Here is a 19,343-nt window from a genome sequence, read left to right on the forward strand (position 1 = left end):
CCCGGCCAGCAGCAGAGTCTGACACTACCCAGAAATCCCCACCCCTACCCAATCCCCAATCAGAACCCCCAAGAAGCTCAGACGTGAGAGTGCTCAGCCAATCAGACAGAGCGAGAAGAATGTGAGGGGACTGTCTGGGGCAGTGGCTATCGTGAAGAGAGGGAGAGGCAGACCGAAGGTTACTAGCCCTCCAGCTCCACCTGAACAGACCAGCCTCCTTGCAGAACAGATCAGCCTAGAGGGAGAAACAAGGAGGAGGAAGAAAAAGAGGAAGCCTCAGCTGGGGTGGGAGAAAGGACCGGAGCCAGGGAGGACAAGAGAGACAGAGCTAGCAAGAAACTGAGCCAGCGAGGACAAGAGAGAAACAGAGCCAGCGAGGACAAGCGAGAAACAGAGCCAGCGAGGACAAGCGAGAAACAGAGCCAGCGAGGACAAGCGAGAAACAGAGCCAGCGAGGACAAGCGAGAAACAGAGCCAGCGAGGACAAGCGAGAAACAGAGCCAGCGAGGACAAGCGAGAAACAGAGCCAGCGAGGACAAGCGAGAAACAGAGCCAGCGAGGACAAGCGAGAAACAGAGCCAGCGAGGACAAGCGAGAAACAGAGCCAGCGAGGACAAGCGAGAAACAGAGCCAGCGAGGACAAGCGAGAAACAGAGCCAGCGAGGACAAGCGAGAAACAGAGCCAGCGAGGACAAGCGAGAAACAGAGCCAGCGAGGACAAGCGAGAAACATAGCCAGCGAGGACAAGCGAGAAACAGAGCCAGCGAGGACAAGCGAGAAACAGAGCCAGCGAGGACAAGCGAGAAACAGAGCCAGCGAGGACAAGCGAGAAACAGAGCCAGCGAGAAACAGAGCCAGCGAGGACAAGCGAGAAACAGAGCCAGCGAGGACATGCGAGAAACAGAGCCAGCGAGGACAAGCGAGAAACAGAGCCAGCGAGGACAAGCGAGTAACAGAGCCAGCGAGGACAAGCGAGTAACAGAGCCAGCGAGGACAAGCGAGAAACAGAGCCAGCGAGGACAAGCGAGAAACAGAGCCAGCGAGGACAAGCGAGAAACAGAGCCAGCGAGGACAAGCGAGAAACAGCCAGCAAGGAGGAGAGTGGAGGAGGAGATGACGAAGGGAGGGGAGGAGAGAGAGCCAGCGAGGACAAGTCCAGAAGCAGAGCTAGTCCCACCGGCCCATACGCTCACAGGTCCAGAACCCCCAGCCTGTTGAGTAGGTACACCCCGAGGACAGAGAGGAGTCTGGGAAGGAAGTGACCACAGAGGAGGAGGATGTCGATGTCACTCAGGTAACTGCCTCCTCAGCCTTCCAGAAAAACAGGGTGGTCCTGCAGACACAGAGCTGAGAGAGATGGAGAGGGGGAACGAGAGGGACAAGGAGAGGAAACAGGATGGACCGAGCTCAAACCACAAAGGACCGATCATACAGAAGAGAGGGAGAAACGTATGTATGGATGAAGAGATGGAGAAAAGGGAAGAAGAAATGGGTGTGGAGGACATCGGAGCGATTGAAGAGCATCTAGAAGAATGGATGACAGACAGCGCAGATAAACAGACAACAGAACTCCAAACCCAGCAATCCAAATAGCAGAGTGGAAGGTCCCAGTTCAGATGCATTCTGGGATAGTAAAGCCTCCAGTCTCCCATCCTTTGATGTCCACAACAGGTGGACATCGAAGGGTCAACAGGAAGCTGGGAGCAAGAGGAAGTGGATGTGTTTGGGGGCTTTAGCGGGGCTTGGTTCAGAGGAAGATATCAATGTCATTGGAGGAGATTTGGACCCACGCCCCTTCTATCGGATCTGTCATCTCTGCTCTGACTGAGGGGACTGCAGACCGAAGGTAGCCTACATGATCAAGACTGAGCAGTCAGATTATCACACTCAACTCTAATCAGAGTTTAAAATTTTTTTTTTTTTTTTACTTCTACAGTATAAACATGCCCGCCCTATCCCTGCTTCCCTACAGAGTGACTAACCTGCTTCTCCCTCCCTGCTAGGTGACAGGAGGTATGGACAAATCTCCAAGTACAAACTCAGAGGGCTACCACATAGACAGCCATCGCAAAACAACGAGGAATGTACAGGTTTCTGCTTGATGGAGAAGCAGGAATGTTTACGTAACATGATTGAGTTCATCCAAGTTACCAATTGTTAAACAGAAGAGGACGAATGGAGGTAAAAAAATAAAACAAATAAGAGGAAGTATTTGATACGTTGCTGTACCTATTTCTACCTCACCCAGCTTATAGGGCTCTGTGCATGAGTTCTAGTTTTCAGCACATAGATTGTCAGTTTTGAATGTGTGTGTCAGTTGTTCTGTTTCTTTGTCTACATCTCACTGCCCAGACCTTTTAACACATCATTGTGTTTAGGTTTTCAATGACCCGTGTAGAAAAACGCAAGCTTTACTAGCCTCTTGTAGAGAGGAGTTTGGGTTCATATAGCAAATGTTGTTTTTTTGGTGAGTTGCCACCAAATCGGGTTTTACACGGCTGTTAGTTTAGTTTCGCAGGAATTGAGGGCTCTGGTTGGTTGAGTGTCAATCATCACAGGCCTACCATCATCCGATTCTGCTTCTGACTGTTCTAGAATGAAATCACTTAGCCTCATGGGTCTTGTTGTCATCATTGTTCTTGCTGTTGCTTCTCATTATTACTGTTCTCCCCAGCAGTTTGACTGTTTTCAGTTTTTTAACCAGATTACGAGATTAAAGATGTTCTTAATACCTGTGTGTCCTTGTGTGAATCTATTTTAAGTGCAGCCTAAATAGCTTGAATGTCTGTCACGGCGTTGTAGTGTCTTTAAGTGGTCAGCAGGTGGTGACGGTGATCTCTATGACTGACACAAGGGTATTCATTTTTTGTAAAACGCAACAGGTTCATTTGTGGAGTCGTTTTTCAGTTATTCCCATGTTTATTAGAGGGTTTGCCATGCAGTATGCAAGCCCTTGATTTTATTATGTTAGAACCAAATATCACATCTTAAGATGCTTATTATGCTGATCATTACAAAGTTGCCTCCCGTATGGCATGTGTTATAGATTTCCTACACCAGAGGTCCCCAACAGGTCGATCGCGAGTTACCAGTAGCTCGCAGCCCACCTGAAACTACATGCAATTTTCATGTGTTCCATCGCAAACTGTCATAAACAAATCTAACAAGTATCAGACACCGCAAGCTCCCAGCTGCTATCTAATCAACATAGCATTGACATTAATCCAGCCCTGGTTAGCCGCTATTGGGTTAAAAAGCCAAACCTAACACACTATATGCCAATTAATTTCCAGCAATATTGTCCCTGTCTGTGTGGTGCGCGCGTTTGTCTATCACTCAGTACTTTCCCCGAAACATTCTCAATTAAATGTTAACTGCAAAGTAGGCTAACCTGGCAAAAGTATATCATTTGTATCTATTATTTGTTATTTGCAAACTTTGCCATAAAATGAGCAGCAGCGGTACAGAACCATCGATATACCAGCACATTAGATGGCACATTCTTCACTTGCTAAATTCGCAATTATAGGGCCAGATACACAATTAAAGGGGAATTACACAAAAACATCTACATTTGTTAGTTTTCTTCCAGATGTGATTTAAGCATGGACTCAAAACATCCAATTTTGCTGTCGTGAACAATTGTAATTTTGAGAGTGAAAACCCCCCAAAATTCTAAAACCAGGAAAAATACAACAGAGAACATAATTTGGTAAAATATATAACTGAATTTGTTTGTTTTTTAAATCACAGATTTTATAGCGCTCCCCTCAAAGTTGTTTATGAACCATTATGTTACCAGGTATGTTGACAAAACAGTACACTACTTTCTCTTGTACACCAAGGACCCGGGGAAGAGAAGAATATGCCTATTTAAAAGCACAAAAAAAAGGAATAGCTTGTGACATGTTTAATTTTTTCAAAGTGGCTCTCATGCTTGATAAGGTTGGAGACCCCTGTCCTACACTCACACACAACACACAATGAATGATAGGACAGGCCTGAACGACTGAAGTGAACATTAGTTTATTAGGTAACCTGTGGTTCAACCTCCTCTACACACATCACATCAGAGCTGCGCTACAGAGGCAGCCATCTTGAAACTGTTTTCTGAGGATACGTTGACCTCTCCTCTGGTTCGAGCACGGTGTGGGGCTTGGCTCCCCGCTCAGCCCAGGTGACCTGGACAGAGGGGTTGGGGGGGAGGGGGGGGTTCAGGTAGAACAGCGCAGGTGTGCGGGTGCTTTAACCTGGTAAAAGACACGGTGTGTGTTATATCAGTATAGGTACGTCTGTGAGTGTCAGTCATGTCAGTATGTATGTGTGTGCGTGTTCCTGTGCTTTTACAGTGCGATATAGTCTGTTATCGTACCTCGGCGCGGCTGTGAGTGTCAGTGGTACGTGGTGAATCGGTAGTTAGGGACGACTGCTCTTCCTGTCAGGGTAAGGCGGGGGGGGGGGGGGGGGGGGGGGGGGGGTACTATGGGGTTGCTGTCCGTGGGCCTCTCAACCTCTAGCCCCTCTTAATGCTGGATACGGCGGATAGACTGGATCTGGGGGGTCTGGCAGTGGGAGCCCCAGTTCTTCCAGTGCTGGTAGTCTCCACTGTGTCTCTCACACTCCATGATGTACTGCTGGCCCCTGTAGCCGGGGAACTGGTAGCACACAAAGCTGAGGGAAAAGATAGGGAATATTAAGTAACACTGTGTTTTGGTGTCTCTGGCATGTGTATCAATGGTGTGCGCAAAGGATGAAACCACAGCTTCCACAGCTGTTTGCTCACCCGTTGTGTGTGTGTGTGTGTGTGTGTGTGTGTGTGTGTGTGTGTGTGTGTGTGTGTGTGTGTGTGTGTGTGTGTGTGGTGAATAATAGAGGCTAACATACGCGCCACACTGCACGTGCATGGAGCCGACCTCGGGCATGGACCAGCCCATGGCCTGCAGGGAGGGGTAGTCGTCACACAGCTCAACACTGCGGCCCATAAAGTTCTCTCTCTCAAAGATCATCATACGACTGCTCATGTGGGACTGAGAGAGAGAGGACTGTTACATACACACACACAAAGATGAATATATTCCAATATTTTTGGGGGAGTTTCTCAAGGAGAAGATGGAATCTGTTTGGCCCAAAAAATGCATTGATACACATTCACATTTTCTCTCTTTCTCTCTCTCTCCTCTCACACTTTACTCACAGCACAATAGATGGGACGCAGGGACATGAGACGCTCCACGTGGTAGGACAGGGAGCCGCTGTAGGCGTCCCAGTGGGGGTACTCTCCTCTCTCCAGGATGAACTGCTGGCCCTGGAAATCATGGTGCTCAAAGCCCACCCAGCTAGAGGGGAGAGAGAGAGTTAAACACATTGTACTAGCATCTTAAACACACACATTGAACCAGCCACTATAAACCAAAACACCCACAGAGTCTACACATTCACTCATTTATCAGGTCGAGAGCTTCAAGATCATCTGTGTCCAAATCACCAAGGACTTAATGTGGTCCTATCACACCAGCACAGTCGCAAAGAAGGAGCTACAGCGCCTCTTCCCACTCAGGAGATTGAAAAGATTTTGCATGGCCCCACAGATCCTCCAAAACTTCTACAGCTGCACCATTGAGAGCATCTTGCCTGGTTGCATCGCCCTCGATCGCAAGCGCTACAGAGGGTGGTGCGGATGGCCCAGTACATCACTGCGGCCGAGCTCCCTGCCATCCAGGACCTCTATAACAGGCGGTGTCAGAGGAAGGCCCGGGAAAATTGTTAAAGACCCCAGTCACCCAAGCCACAGACTGTTCTCTCTGCTTCCGCACGGCAAGCGGTACTGGAGCGCCATGTCTGGGACCAAAAGACTGCTGAACAGCTTCTACCCCCAGGCCATAAGACTGCTGAACAGCTTCTACCCCCAGGCCATAAGACTGCTGAACAGCTTCTACCCCCAGGCCATAAGACTGCTGAACAATTGTATCAAATGGCTACTGCATTGTCCCTTTTTTACACTGGCCTTCTTACAATGACTCCGCACACTCACACATGCTTACACTGACAGTCCAACACACACATACACACACACACACACAAAACACACACATGCATATTGATGACATACACACGTTCACATTCTAGAGCCCCGTTATTGTTATTTATAGTGTTACTATTTTTCATTTTTATTTGCAAATGTTCTTACTTTTTAACATTGTTGGGAAAGGACTCGTAAGTAAGCAATTCACAGTACAGTCTACACACACACAGACACAGACACAGACACACACAGAGTACACACTTGTATTCCTCTATCCCTAATCAATCATACACACTAAACAGACGGAACAGCGTGAGACTCACGCTCCACTCTCCACTCTGATGGAGCGGATGATGTCCAGACCACACTCGTGGATGTTACAGCACTCAGAGGTGAACTCCTGGCACTTGCCCTGGAAGTGCTCCTGCTCGAACACAGTCACCTACAGAGAGAGGGAGAGGGGGAAGAAATGGAAGATGAGGTAAAGAAAGGGACATTTAAGGTGACAGGGCCCATTCCACGTATGCAAAGGTGTGTGCCCCTGCATGTGTCTCAATTTAAAGGTGTGTTACCTTGAAGAAAGGAGCTATGCCCATTCCCGAGTTGACCAGGGTTTGCATCATTGGGGATCTAGTTGTTCTGTGCATCTTTACACCTAAAAGACAGGGGCAGACTTTCAGATACACAATCTCCCCAACTCTCTAACACTCGTTCACCTCAACACCAACAGTACACACATACGGAGTAAACATTATTTTTTATTTTTTTAATATTCTATGTTATTCCGTAATCAAAGCTTCACACTGGTATTCAAGTGTACACGAATAAGTATAAATGTCACACCAAAACCTATTCCTTTAACACTTTAACACGTCACAAATGTCACTAAACAGTCTTGGATGAACGACCTGTCCCCTAAACTAAATGGTATACTAATAAAGCCGATCAATGAATCTATGATTAAGCAACATTATTTTGTTTTATCTAACAAGCTTGCTCCCTAGTATAGCCAGTCGTGTAAGACTAGCGATAAGACAGCACATCGTTTATTGTTCATTCAAGTTAGTAGGCTACACCCGCATACAACAGCGCAATATGGAAACCAGGATCAGTTAAACGAGTTCATACATTATGTAGCCAATCTATGCAATGTGCACTGCAGGTTAACGTGTTGTTACATGGTTAGTACTTTTTGGTGAGTTTTAAATGAATGTGTAAAAGCGTCTTGAATAAACCCATTATAATATATCTTACTGTCCCTATAATTTTCATTAAATTCGTAACGGAGTTGGCACCTTACCTAGTTTGGCACTTATTCGTGATGAGCTCGGGAGTGGCACGCGCTTAACGCTATCTCGCGAAGAGCTTTTGAGAGATCCTGGCGCTTCAGTTTTATATGGACTGACGAGAAGCGCGCCTCTTGGAGCGCGTCCATTGTGCCGGGCTTTGGTGCGCGCACAATAACTTTTTCCCCACATGGAACACTGGACCACTGCGTGCTTCTGTTCTTGTTGGTCGTTCCACCGAAACCGCGCGACACGCCAGCTCAGCACATGTTATGGAACGCCAGTCCTTTCTGTGCTCGTCGATCGGAGTTTGCCCAGAATGGGAAAAGAACAATAGTAACCCGGTCAGTTCGTGCTGGTCAGCAGTCTGGCGTGTGGCGGTCACAAAGACCGGGATAGAAGTGGAGAATGTGGGGATTAAAGGCGGGAAAAAATGTCAGTATACACATACGCATAAAATATAAAATGGACAGGATGGAAAAGTTTAAGTATGAGAACGTTTTTGACATATCTTCAATAGTATTACTTCAGTCTCCAAACACACACACAAACAAACACGTGCCTGAATCATGCCACACATCCATCCTTGATATACTGTCCATAATATCCTGGCCCCTCCAAACACAGAAACGTATCAAGGCAAAAATCAAATAATTAATAAACACTGCACCACTCAACTTCACTCCTCATACTTCACCTAAATCATACTGACACCTAATAGACATTATACTATCTTAATCAAAACCCTGTAATCTGATAATGTGAGTTCCAATAATGCATAATTTAAACAGTATTTATTAAGGACGACTTCAGGCCTGAGCTCCGATTCAACTGTCTCAAAACGAATTGCGATGAGACGAGACTAGACGACCAGAAATGTTCATTTTCTAATGTAAACTGGTGACTGATTACAATCACGATCAGATGATATAGCACAATGCACATGTCCTCTCGTAGTGTAAATAGGGAGCCTATTCAGTAAATATCATGGACACAATTAATTAAACCAATATCCCACACAATAGCAATGTAACTGGTTATAAAAACTTCATCATTTTGTGTGCTTGCTTATAACATATACTTTTACTGTGTTCTGTCTCTATCTCTCAGATACTTGATCTGTTTGTAGTCGACCCTATCACCAGTGTTCCACTATCAACCCCCCTCCAATCCTTCTCAATGAACTATGGATCTCATTGGTCCCTGTGGCTGGCCCCCTCCCCTCTGGCTGTCCCTCTCTGATGATGCGGTGGTTCTATTGTCCCGTGGTTCTGACCTCAGCAGGTTTGTTTCTCTGTGTCTAATCCTCCTCCTCTGGGCGCCAGCATATAAAAGGGCGGGGCACGCTCCGAGCCACACACACTCTCCGAGTGAGGCAGATCACACACACACACACAGGTAAGAGCAGCAGACAAACATACATCATACACATGCTGGTCGCTGCATACACAGGTAAAGGGAGGCGGGTGGGAGACAGAACAGTGTTTCATTTTGAAATCAGTAATTACAAGTAGCTAGTTATAATAGTACATGTCACATTGATAGTACACATCACTATATTAAAACACATAGACTGTGTCCCCAACCCCATCCTTTCCCCAAATATCCCTCTATTCCCATGATACCGTCCATTCCATTCACTCCATGCTCATCCCCCTCTGTCTCTCCCTCCAGTCATCATGTCCAGTGATAAGTCCAAGGCTGCCTCCCAGACCGACGGGAAGGCTACCCAGAGCAAGAAGTCCGAGATGGGCATGATGTCCTACAAGGCAAGTAGCCCCCAACTGACAGGACTTCTCCTGGATCCAATCTAATGGAATACCACTGGATCACTGATACAGTCAGACATCATCAGCGTTTACGTTGTACTCATCTGTCTGTCTCTCTCCTTCTCTGCTCCCCCCCCCCCCCTCAGATGTTTGTGTTCGACCAGGAGAACTTCCAGGGTCGCATGGTTGAGATCAGCAACGAGTGCATGAACGTGTGTGAGATGGGCATGGACCGCGTCCGCTCCCTCCGCGTTGAGTGTGGACCGTAAGTCAACCACTCCAGTTGCTTTAACTATATGTTAGTTGCTAGTAATGCAATATTGTCCTGCTATCTCTGTAGCTTTGTGCGATAATGGTAGAAGTGGCATCATAATTAGATATGTCAACGCGTCTGTGCAGTCATGTGACACTGCCTTTCTCCCCTGTGTAGCTTCGTGGGCTTCGAGCAGATGAACTTATGTGGTGAGCACTACATCCTAGAGAAGGGAGAGTACCCCCGTTGGGACTCTTGGAGCAACTGCCAGAAGAACGACTACCTGCTGTCCTTCAGGCCCGTCCGCATGGTGGGTACACTCCTCTCGCCTTCCACCATTCCCCTCTCTCTTTGTCATCTGTCAATTCTGTTCTCTAATTTTTCTCTCTGACTTTTCTCTCTCTCTGCTCCATAACTCTCTCTCCTGTAAAATGTCTCTCCTTTGGAAGACCTCCCTCATAATCACACACCTCTATCCTTTCCCCTCTCTCCCAGGACCCAGAGAAACACAAGATCTGCCTGTATGAGGTTGGAGAGTTCAAGGGTCGTAAGATGGAAATCATGGACGATGACGTTCCCTCTCTGTTCTCCTACGGCTTCACCGACAGGGTCGGCAGCATCATGGTCAGCTGCGGAACGTAAGTGTTGCCAGTTCACCAATTCAGCGAAAGCAATCAGTTTAATTTCACAATTAAGAACACATAGAACTAGAAAGAAAAGACTGTGGGAGAACGGCTGTTATATCAGTGACCTGCGTAGTGACATCATTGGTTTTTCTCCACCAACCCCCCCCCCCAGCTGGGTGGGTTACCAGTTCCCTGGATACCGTGGCTCCCAGTACCTGCTGGAGAAGGGCGACTTCAAACACTTCAACGAGTACGGTGCTCGCCACCCCCAGTTCCAGTCCGTGAGGCGTATCCGTGACATGCAGTGGCACCAGCAGGGATGCTACACTATGGCCAGCAAGTGAGGCTCAGGTAAGGAGAGAAAGAGAAAGAGCAGAAGAGAGGGAGAGGGGCGGAGGAAGAGAGAGAGGGGGAGAGATGCCTGAGGCCTTGCCGAACCCCTGGCTGAAGCCAACCATCTGAAACAGCAAGGAAGAGGGACCGCCTGGCAAGAGAACACCTGAAAATCAGACAACCCCTCCATCACTCTCTATCTCTACTCCTCTCTTTCTCTCCTGTGGTCCGACCTTGCCCCCCCCATCCCACATTCCTTTCCATTGCAGCACCAAAGAGGGAACGATGATGATTCTCGTCTCAGGGTATGATGTACCATGGGAAAAGGATCTTCTATATCCTCCCCCCACTTCCTGACCCTGTGTATCGCACACCCTCTCTGCTGTACAGAATCCTGGCCAACTTTTCAATAAAATGGAAAATCTTGATTTCAAAACGTTGTCTTTTGTATTGTGACCGATGACTCTCATGACCAAGATGACACTGTGTGAATAAAAGTGCTAACAGGTCATAATATGAAAATCATATCAGTACAGATTCATCAATGTTGAGGTCAAAGGTAATAAAAATACACATACCGATAAGAGAATATGCAACAACAACAAAAAAACATGACAAATATATATAAATGAGATGTTTTAAGATGAAGTTGAGCACTGCAGGTCATTTTCAACTCCTCAGTCCTTTCCACTCCTGCACATTAGGTGGTGCTCATAAATCATCAACTGTCCACCAACGAAACAGTATAGGCATTTTAATGTCATAGATTTTTCCCGGTGGAAACTTGTGGAATAGACACCGTCTGGAATGCGGTTTAAAACTCTGTTCCATCTGACTGAGCAATCTACTGTCTCATCAGCCCAGCCAGGCAATTTTTAAACTTGATCTCCACTATAAAAAATCATCAAGACATTATCTCACATTTCTTTTAGACTAACATTTAGTTTCCAACAGTGGAGATTTGTATAAACCTTGCTGTCTGTCTCTCTGACGTTTGAGAAATTGTTTCAATATTCAAATTCGATCTCCAGCTGTCCCATAGTAATGAATGTGTTGGGAATTAGGACAAGACAGGCAGGCAGGCAGCGTTTCTCAGCCAGTCGAAATCATGAATCACCTGGCATAATTGTTATGGATACAGTATATACAAAGAAATATTAGTTGAACAAAAATGTCAAATGAAACAAAGTGCAGCTAGTTTGCAGTCTTTACAGCTTCAATTTGTCGGGATTGTGTTAGCTGTGTTGTCTAGCTCCTCTGAACAACAGTGTCCTGACGAGTGAGCACATTTTCTATGCCAGGCGAAATCACGCCTCATTAGCTCATTGTCCTGGATGTATTCAAATAAATGTCACTAGAAAACAGCTTAAACAAACGTAAATGCAGCTACTGCTGTTATTCTGGCTGCACTGTTTGACGTGACTGTAAGTTAGCCGTAGTTGTCTAACTAGCAAGCAACGGATAAGAACGCTGCCTGCCAGTATGGCAATAGAACATGTAGAACGAACGACTGGGTCGCGTCGATAGATACAGAACAAAAAGACTGAACGACTGGTCGTGTCTCTGGCAATTGAACCCAACCAGCCGGTTTGGGTAGCAACCTTAGATTTGTGTCGGGACTATGTCTTGTGGAAGGATGAAATAGTATGAATAAATGAATCAAAATAATGTCAATCATTATTTGAAAATGTTTGTAACCCGTTGTATACAGTGCCTTGCGAAAGTATTCGGCCCCCTTGAACTTTGCGACCTTTTGCCACATTTCAGGCTTCAAATATAAAGATATAAAACTGTATTTTTTTGTGAAGAATCAACAACAAGTGGGACACAATCATGAAGTGGAACGACATTTATTGGATATTTCAAACTTTTTTAACAAATCAAAAACTGAAAAATTGGGCGTGCAAAATTATTCAGCCCCTTTACTTTCAGTGCAGCAAACTCTCTCCAGAAGTTCAGTGAGGATCTCTGAATGATCCAATGTTGACCTAAATGACTAATGATGATAAATACAATCCACCTGTGTGTAATCAAGTCTCCGTATAAATGCACCTGCACTGTGATAGTCTCAGAGGTCCGTTAAAAGCGCAGAGAGCATCATGAAGAACAAGGAACACACCAGGCAGGTCCGAGATACTGTTGTGAAGAAGTTTAAAGCCGGATTTGGATACAAAAAGATTTCCCAAGCTTTAAACATCCCAAGGAGCACTGTGCAAGCGATAATATTGAAATGGAAGGAGTATCAGACCACTGCAAATCTACCAAGACCTGGCCGTCCCTCTAAACTTTCAGCTCATACAAGGAGAAGACTGATCAGAGATGCAGCCAAGAGGCCCATGATCACTCTGGATGAACTGCAGAGATCTACAGCTGAGGTGGGAGACTCTGTCCATAGGACAACAATCAGTCGTATATTGCACAAATCTGGACTTTATGGAAGAGTGGCAAGAAGAAAGCCATTTCTTAAAGATATCCATAAAAAGTGTCGTTTAAAGTTTGCCACAAGCCACCTGGGAGACACACCAAACATGTGGAAGAAGGTGCTCTGGTCAGATGAAACCAAAATTGAACTTTTTGGCAACAATGCAAAACGTTATGTTTGGCGTAAAAGCAACACAGCTGAACACACCATCCCCACTGTCAAATATGGTGGTGGCAGCATCATGGTTTGGGCCTGCTTTTATTCAGCAGGGACAGGGAAGATGGTTAAAATTGATGGGAAGATGGATGGAGCCAAATACAGGACCATTCTGGAAGAAAACCTGATGGAGTCTGCAAAAGACCTGCGACTGGGACGGAGATTTGTCTTCCAACAAGACAATGATCCAAAACACAAAGCAAAATCTACAATGGAATGGTTCAAAAATAAACATATCCAGGTGTTAGAATGGCCAAGTCAAAGTCCAGACCTGAATCCAATCGAGAATCTGTGGAAAGAACTGAAAACTGCTGTTCACAAATGCTCTCCATCCAACCTCACTGAGCTCGAGCTGTTTTGCAAGGAGGACTGGGAAAAACATACCCCAAGCGACTTACAGCTGTAATCGCAGCAAAAGGTGGCGCTACAAAGTATTAACTTAAGGGGGCTGAATAATTTTGCACGCCCAATTTTTCAGTTTTTGATTTGTTAAAAAAGTTTGAAATATCCAATAAATGTCGTTCCACTTCATGATTGTGTCCCACTTGTTGTTGATTCTTCACAAAAAAATACAGTTTTATATCTTTATGTTTGAAGCCTGAAATGTGGCAAAAGGTCGCAAAGTTCAAGGGGGCCGAATACTTTCGCAAGGCACTGTAAAAGTGATAATGCCCATACATCCAGCCAATCATGCAAAGACAGAGGAGGAGAAAGCAGAGTTGAAGAAGTCTGGAGGAGTGCCACGTCCAAAGTATTCCACTCTCCCTAAGCCTCAGGCTTCTTCTCAGCCCTCACAGGCTGCAGGCTCCAGGCTCCAATCCTGTGAGTAGGGAGGAGTTTGAGACAGAATCAGAGGTATAGGGGAACCAGGGCATTGAGGACTGGCTAGCCCCCCATTGAGGACGACGAGGCCCTGGGTGAGTCCCAGCATCGACAGAGCTTTGAGTACGCCAGCCGCTCCCGTTCTGACATGCTGTGCTCAGACTCTGCGTCAGATGACAAGGAGAGGGAAGAGGATCCCACCTGGGTGCCTTTCGACCCCCAGACCCTCCAGCATGACCCAGATGCCAGTATCCTTGCTCTTCGAGGGTGTCCCCGCTGCGGCACAGGAAAAAAAAAACATCATAATGTCGAGGTTAAAGAGGAAGAGGTAGAGGTGGTGGTGGTGTCCTACTCCTTGTCTCTGTAACCCAAAAAGAAACCCAAAGACTGTGCCTGCCAGGAGTGCGGGAAGGCCTTCAATCCCAGCACGACCGGGAAAGGCACATTCACACTCATAGCAGGGTTAAGCCGTTCCACTGCCCCTGCTGCGACAGACGCTTCAACGACAGTAGGAACATGCTTAAACACAATGCTGATCCACCACCTCTGGTTAGAATGCGGCACTGGGATCTCAGAGAGGGGGAATCTCAGCAGGTACAGGGCCCACATCCATGGCAGTATGCCCAAGTCCCAATGTGAGGACTGTGGGAAGACCTGCATAGCCTGCTCTGGGCTGGCCCAGTAATTCAGGGGGTCTACAATTATGGCCAAGTTTCACCAGGTACTACCTCTAGCGATCAAACTATTGAAGATCAGTCATTTCTAATGGGGGGAGGAGACATTCAGCAACTTATCTGCTGGCCGGTGACTAGAGAGCTCACTGGGAGAGTTCGGTGATTCCTTATGGCAAGGTATTTCTTGCAGCATAACGGGGTGGGAGGATTGAGGGATGGGAAGTTTCATGAATCGAGAGAACATAATAACATTGATTATGAAAAACAGTGCATGTGAACAGAGAAAATTAGTTTTAAAAATCTATATGATAGATGAAGAGATTATATCCAGCCTATATGTTATTATACAGTACCTGGTATCAATACTTTTTCATGCTTTTGAAAAATATTTTCAGGCATTTTATTTTCTCAAGACTTTACTTGATGACAACTGGACGTGAAGGACTGAATGTATGTTAATGTTTGTCCTCCCGAAGAGAGAGCTTTCGCCGTGAGTGCCTTTCTGAGTTGAGACAGAGAGAAATGCTTTATGAATGTGGGGATCTGTACTTCACTGTTAAAGTAAACAATCATGGGTCAAAATAGTGTGTGGCTGTGTTTCATACATCTTAAGGCCTGGATTCAATGCAAGGCACATCATAATGCATAACGCTACTTTTAAGGGTAGTTTACCCTTGAGGCGACATGCACAGCGTTTGCTATACATGCACATTGTCGGCCGTCTAGTGTCATGGAAATTCAGAGAGACCTGGACAACCATCTTCAAACCAACATCTTTATTTAATATCGATTCATTATTGCAATAATGAGACTAGTCAACCCAACACTCTTGACTGTTGGGCCGAGCAGCCTAAACCTTTACAGAAATGCAGAGTTCTTTATATAGCCGACACTAAGAATGCTTATTTATGGCTGGTTCCTCCCCTCCCATGCAGACCAAGGGGCAAGGGGGTGTTTGTCTTAACCCCACCCTGGCTTAGTTTCCCAGACGCCAGGTGGATTTAGAGACAATGAAGGATTGTTCTAAACTCTTCCAGGCCATCTCTATCTGTGTTGCACTCACCACATATTGTCTATGGAATTCAGTCTTCAATTAATTTGTCAGCTCAAGCCATCTCTAGTGACCCATAAACCCAGATAAGCTGCAGGGAGTGGAGACCATAAAGACACAGCATTAGTAGAACATAAATGTCTTACCATTAGTTAAATATGAATTGCTAACCATTATTATCAAATAAATCAGGTAAATACGTAATTGTTTTATCACATTGCTCTATTACAAGGTTTTAAAAGATATTACGTTATCGCTCAGAATTTCTCAGCAAAGTCAGAGTATATTTTTCATCAGTACGAAATAAATCATCATGTTGATACTGAGCATACTGCCATTGGTCAGCATGGTAGAAACTCAAATTAGCATATCTTGTTGGACAAATCCAGGTAGTGACTCCCGGTTTAAGTTAAATGTATTCGGTTTAGTGCCCAATGAACATAAAACAGGACAAGCATCATAATCCCATTATCTATAAGGCAACGTCTATGGCTATGTGCCATTAGCACAAACCTGCTATGGTTCCTGAGTTTTTATCATTATCATCTAAATGTAATTTGCTAATGGATATAATAAAATAGATTAGGATTAGGATTCACTCTCAGGATCAGAGTTCACCCTCTCCATTCACCAAGGCATGCTGAGAATAGTATCAATCTCTTTGGCACACAACTTCTTTACACATGTCACAATCAGCATAAATCAATCAAAACAATCAACCCATAATACATGAATTGCTCCACTCATATAGTGATTAACATACTAAAAATTTACTCAAATCAATTACTCAGTTTTAAAAATCATTCAGTTTCCAAATCATAATTAAAACTCAATTTTGAATGGCATTGCTCAATGATTCACATTGGTTCTGTCACTCAAAGTTAAAACACATCAACACTGGCAGAATGTACCTTTATATTAACATACAATATATTCATCCTATAATTGTAGAATTAACTTTCTCATCACAATTACAATAACTCAATGCACTCTTAGCCTAAATTACTATACATTTAGCAGTGTGTAGACCTTCTCAATCAATCGGATACCCCAAAATAAACTATTTCAAACAAGTCTAAATCAATTACGGCATGGTAGACCAACCCCCCCCCCCCCCCTTTTCCGGCACTTAATATTCTGGCAAGTCTTAATTTTCTTCTTCAAATAGTTTCACAGTTCAAAGTGGATGGCCCATGATAATGTCTGTGGTGGAATCTTCAAACAATCATCTTTATTCAATATTGATTCATTATTGAAATAATTAGGCTGGTCAACCCAACACCCTTGAGTGAGAGTCTAAACTTTACAGACAATGCTGTTTCTTATATAGCTGACACTAAGAATGCTTAGTCATGGCTGGTTCAACCCCTCCCATACAGATTGGGGGCACCATAAACCACTTTGGGTTTATCCTTTCAAAATCTGCATCCGGTGCCGTTTCCCAGATGCAAGGATGATTATACACAATAAGGACTATGTCCTACTCCCCCGGGCTCTCTTTATCTTAAGACAGACACACCACTAATCATAGAATTACTTGGTTTTATTACATAGCCATCACTTAATCAGTTGCCAAGCCCAAGCCCAAGCTTCAAAAGACTCCTCTCAGTTCACTCAGAAAGAGAGTTCTAAGAACCCCACTCTATTGCATAATCTTGTAATTTTGCTACCATATGTCCCAATTTCAATGTCTAAGGAATAATCCAATTTTCCCAAACATACTGTCTCACTATAGCCCCACCACAAACTCCTATTATGTCTTGTCTTTGCCAACCAGTATACCAGCAACATAAGAAATGTTTTTGAACGGATCTCTCTTCATGCTCACTCCACGTGCTACAGGTTGCTGGCTCGGACTCAGGTCTCTCGGTAGAGGTGGTGCAGGACAGGGCCGTATTGAACGCCTTTGTCGCTCTTCTTCAGCTGGTTAGAGGGGTTTTGAGGTCCACACTGTTTGGTCAAATTGTCCCTTTCGTGCATCTAGATACTCTACCATCTTCGCCATAATCTCGAAAAAGGACAGATCAGAACAACAGTATAGTTCAGTTCATTTCTGATTCAGGAAATCCAGACAAGCAATTCAAGAAATCCAAACAAATTATTTACTGTATGACAAATGATTACTACTACCAATATTCTCAATGCAAATCTCTAAAACACATGTCAAAGAGAATAACACATTCCGTGGAAACAATTTTCAAACTTGGTTAATACTCCCTTATCATACTGTCAACCTCATTGCAGACTAACAGGGTCAGGAAGTTAGACCTCTAGCCCATCGGGAGAAATCCCAACGATCCAGCAGACCCAATCTGGTGAGATTTGTATAGAAACAAAACAACCAACGATACACCATTCAATACACTTCTACATATCACTCAAGGTGTGTAAACTTTAATCCAGAAGCCTCAGAGGACTGGTAATTCCCCCATTTTTACAGGACTCACCACCTGAGTAGTGTGTAAAAAAACACTGTGAATCAAATTAGAATTACTACCCTTAATAATGCCATTAAAAAAAAACTTCCTTAGAAAAATAGACTAGAGATAGAGGTAGAGTGGTCAGGCAGGCGGGCTCAGAGTCAGGACAGGCAAGGGTCAAAACCAGGAGGACGAGAAAAAGAGAGACTGGAGAAAACAGGAGCTGAGAGAAAAACGCTGGTTGACTTGGCAAACAAGACAAACTGGCACAGACAGAAACCCCAGGTATAAATACCCAGGGGATAAGTGGGGAAGATGGGCAACACCTGGAGGGGGGTGGAGACAAGCGCAAGGACAGGTGAAACAGATCAGGGTGTGACAGTTTCTCTATTTGACAAAGTATTTAAAAACAGTGAAACATTTCATACATTCCAGATCCAAAGGTTACAGTAAGCTTCTTCAGTACATTTCTTATCAAAATAATTCAATTAAAACTCAGAAAAGAAAAACGTCAGAAAATTCCCTTTAAAATACATATCCTCAAATTTGTGAAAAACTCAATAAAAGCTAATTAAAAAGACCACTCATAATAAATCAGACATAGCATTAAAAACACTAACAAATCTTCACAATGCACAGTAAAAACAAGCTACATTTGCCAGGCCCTATTTAAGGTTTCCCTTAACATACATACTGTAGTGGACTTCCATCAGTCCTGGAAGAAAGAATCCAACTCAAACACATCAGAAAATACAACGTTCCATTAAGTGGAATAGACACCTTCTAAAGAAAACAATCCCAGAGCCCCTTTCCGGTAATCTTATCAGTTGAAAAACTAAAGGAGAGCGGCACACTCTTGGAGCTCAGATGCAAAAATTGAAATAACCTAATATCCACCATTTCGACAGAGAAGCTGTCTTCATCAGGTATAATGACAAACACTGCGGGGTGACTAGTGTATATGGTGTCAAAGGACACACACAGGTGTCTGTAATCATGGGTGTGGCCTGATATCATTGGTTAATTCTCATATATTAAAATAGCATGCAAAAAACATAAATCGATAGCATAAATACAATTTGGCTACATAAGCCTACAAACATTTACAATAGCAAACTCGCAATAATCACAAGAATGGCTTCAGATCAAAGTCTCCGATGAGACCGAAGGGAGCAAGGGTCTTTAAATTAAAGATCCAGGCAGCCTCTCATTTGAACAATAAATTGTAGGGAGGGTGGGAGGGTGACATGTTCGATGCCAAAATAAGTAGGGACGAAATCGGGTGGTTTGCTTCCAAAAAGCTGGCCGCAACTGGGTAAACCGAGTTTTTGCACCTAATGGTGCTACGATGCTCCGAGATTTGTACTTTTCATTTGCGCTTTGTTTTACCCATATCATTTTTACCACAAGGGCAAGTTATAAGATAAATAACTGCCTTAGTGGAGCACG

At 44.6% G+C, this 19,343-nt stretch overlaps 2 protein-coding genes and 1 pseudogene across 2 annotated transcripts; 2 read left to right on the forward strand and 1 right to left on the reverse strand.

The window, feature by feature from the left end:
* Nucleotides 1-4,010: 4,010 nt before the first annotated feature.
* LOC139390641 (beta-crystallin A1-2-like) lies at nt 4,011-7,389 on the reverse strand. Its single transcript, XM_071137901.1, has 6 exons — nt 7,323-7,389; nt 6,595-6,677; nt 6,346-6,464; nt 5,195-5,336; nt 4,885-5,027; nt 4,011-4,671 (listed from the first exon to the last, which is right to left on the reverse strand). The coding sequence occupies exons 2-6, from the start codon at nt 6,667-6,669 to the stop codon at nt 4,524-4,526; spliced, it is 627 nt and encodes a 208-aa protein (XP_070994002.1). The 5' UTR covers nt 6,670-6,677; nt 7,323-7,389; the 3' UTR covers nt 4,011-4,523.
* A 1,266-nt stretch (nt 7,390-8,655) lies between these two features.
* Nucleotides 8,656-10,725, forward strand: LOC139390624 (beta-crystallin B1-like). Its single transcript, XM_071137874.1, has 6 exons — nt 8,656-8,706; nt 8,983-9,077; nt 9,224-9,342; nt 9,508-9,640; nt 9,826-9,968; nt 10,129-10,725. The coding sequence occupies exons 2-6, from the start codon at nt 8,988-8,990 to the stop codon at nt 10,298-10,300; spliced, it is 657 nt and encodes a 218-aa protein (XP_070993975.1). The 5' UTR covers nt 8,656-8,706; nt 8,983-8,987; the 3' UTR covers nt 10,301-10,725.
* Nucleotides 10,726-13,530: 2,805 nt separating this feature from the next.
* LOC139390901 (zinc finger protein 260-like) lies at nt 13,531-14,434 on the forward strand (annotated as a pseudogene).
* The last annotated feature ends 4,909 nt before the right edge of the window (nt 14,435-19,343 follow it).

Source organism: Oncorhynchus clarkii, chromosome 31 (genome assembly GCF_045791955.1).
Source record: "Oncorhynchus clarkii lewisi isolate Uvic-CL-2024 chromosome 31, UVic_Ocla_1.0, whole genome shotgun sequence".
NCBI lineage: Eukaryota > Metazoa > Chordata > Actinopteri > Salmoniformes > Salmonidae > Oncorhynchus > Oncorhynchus clarkii.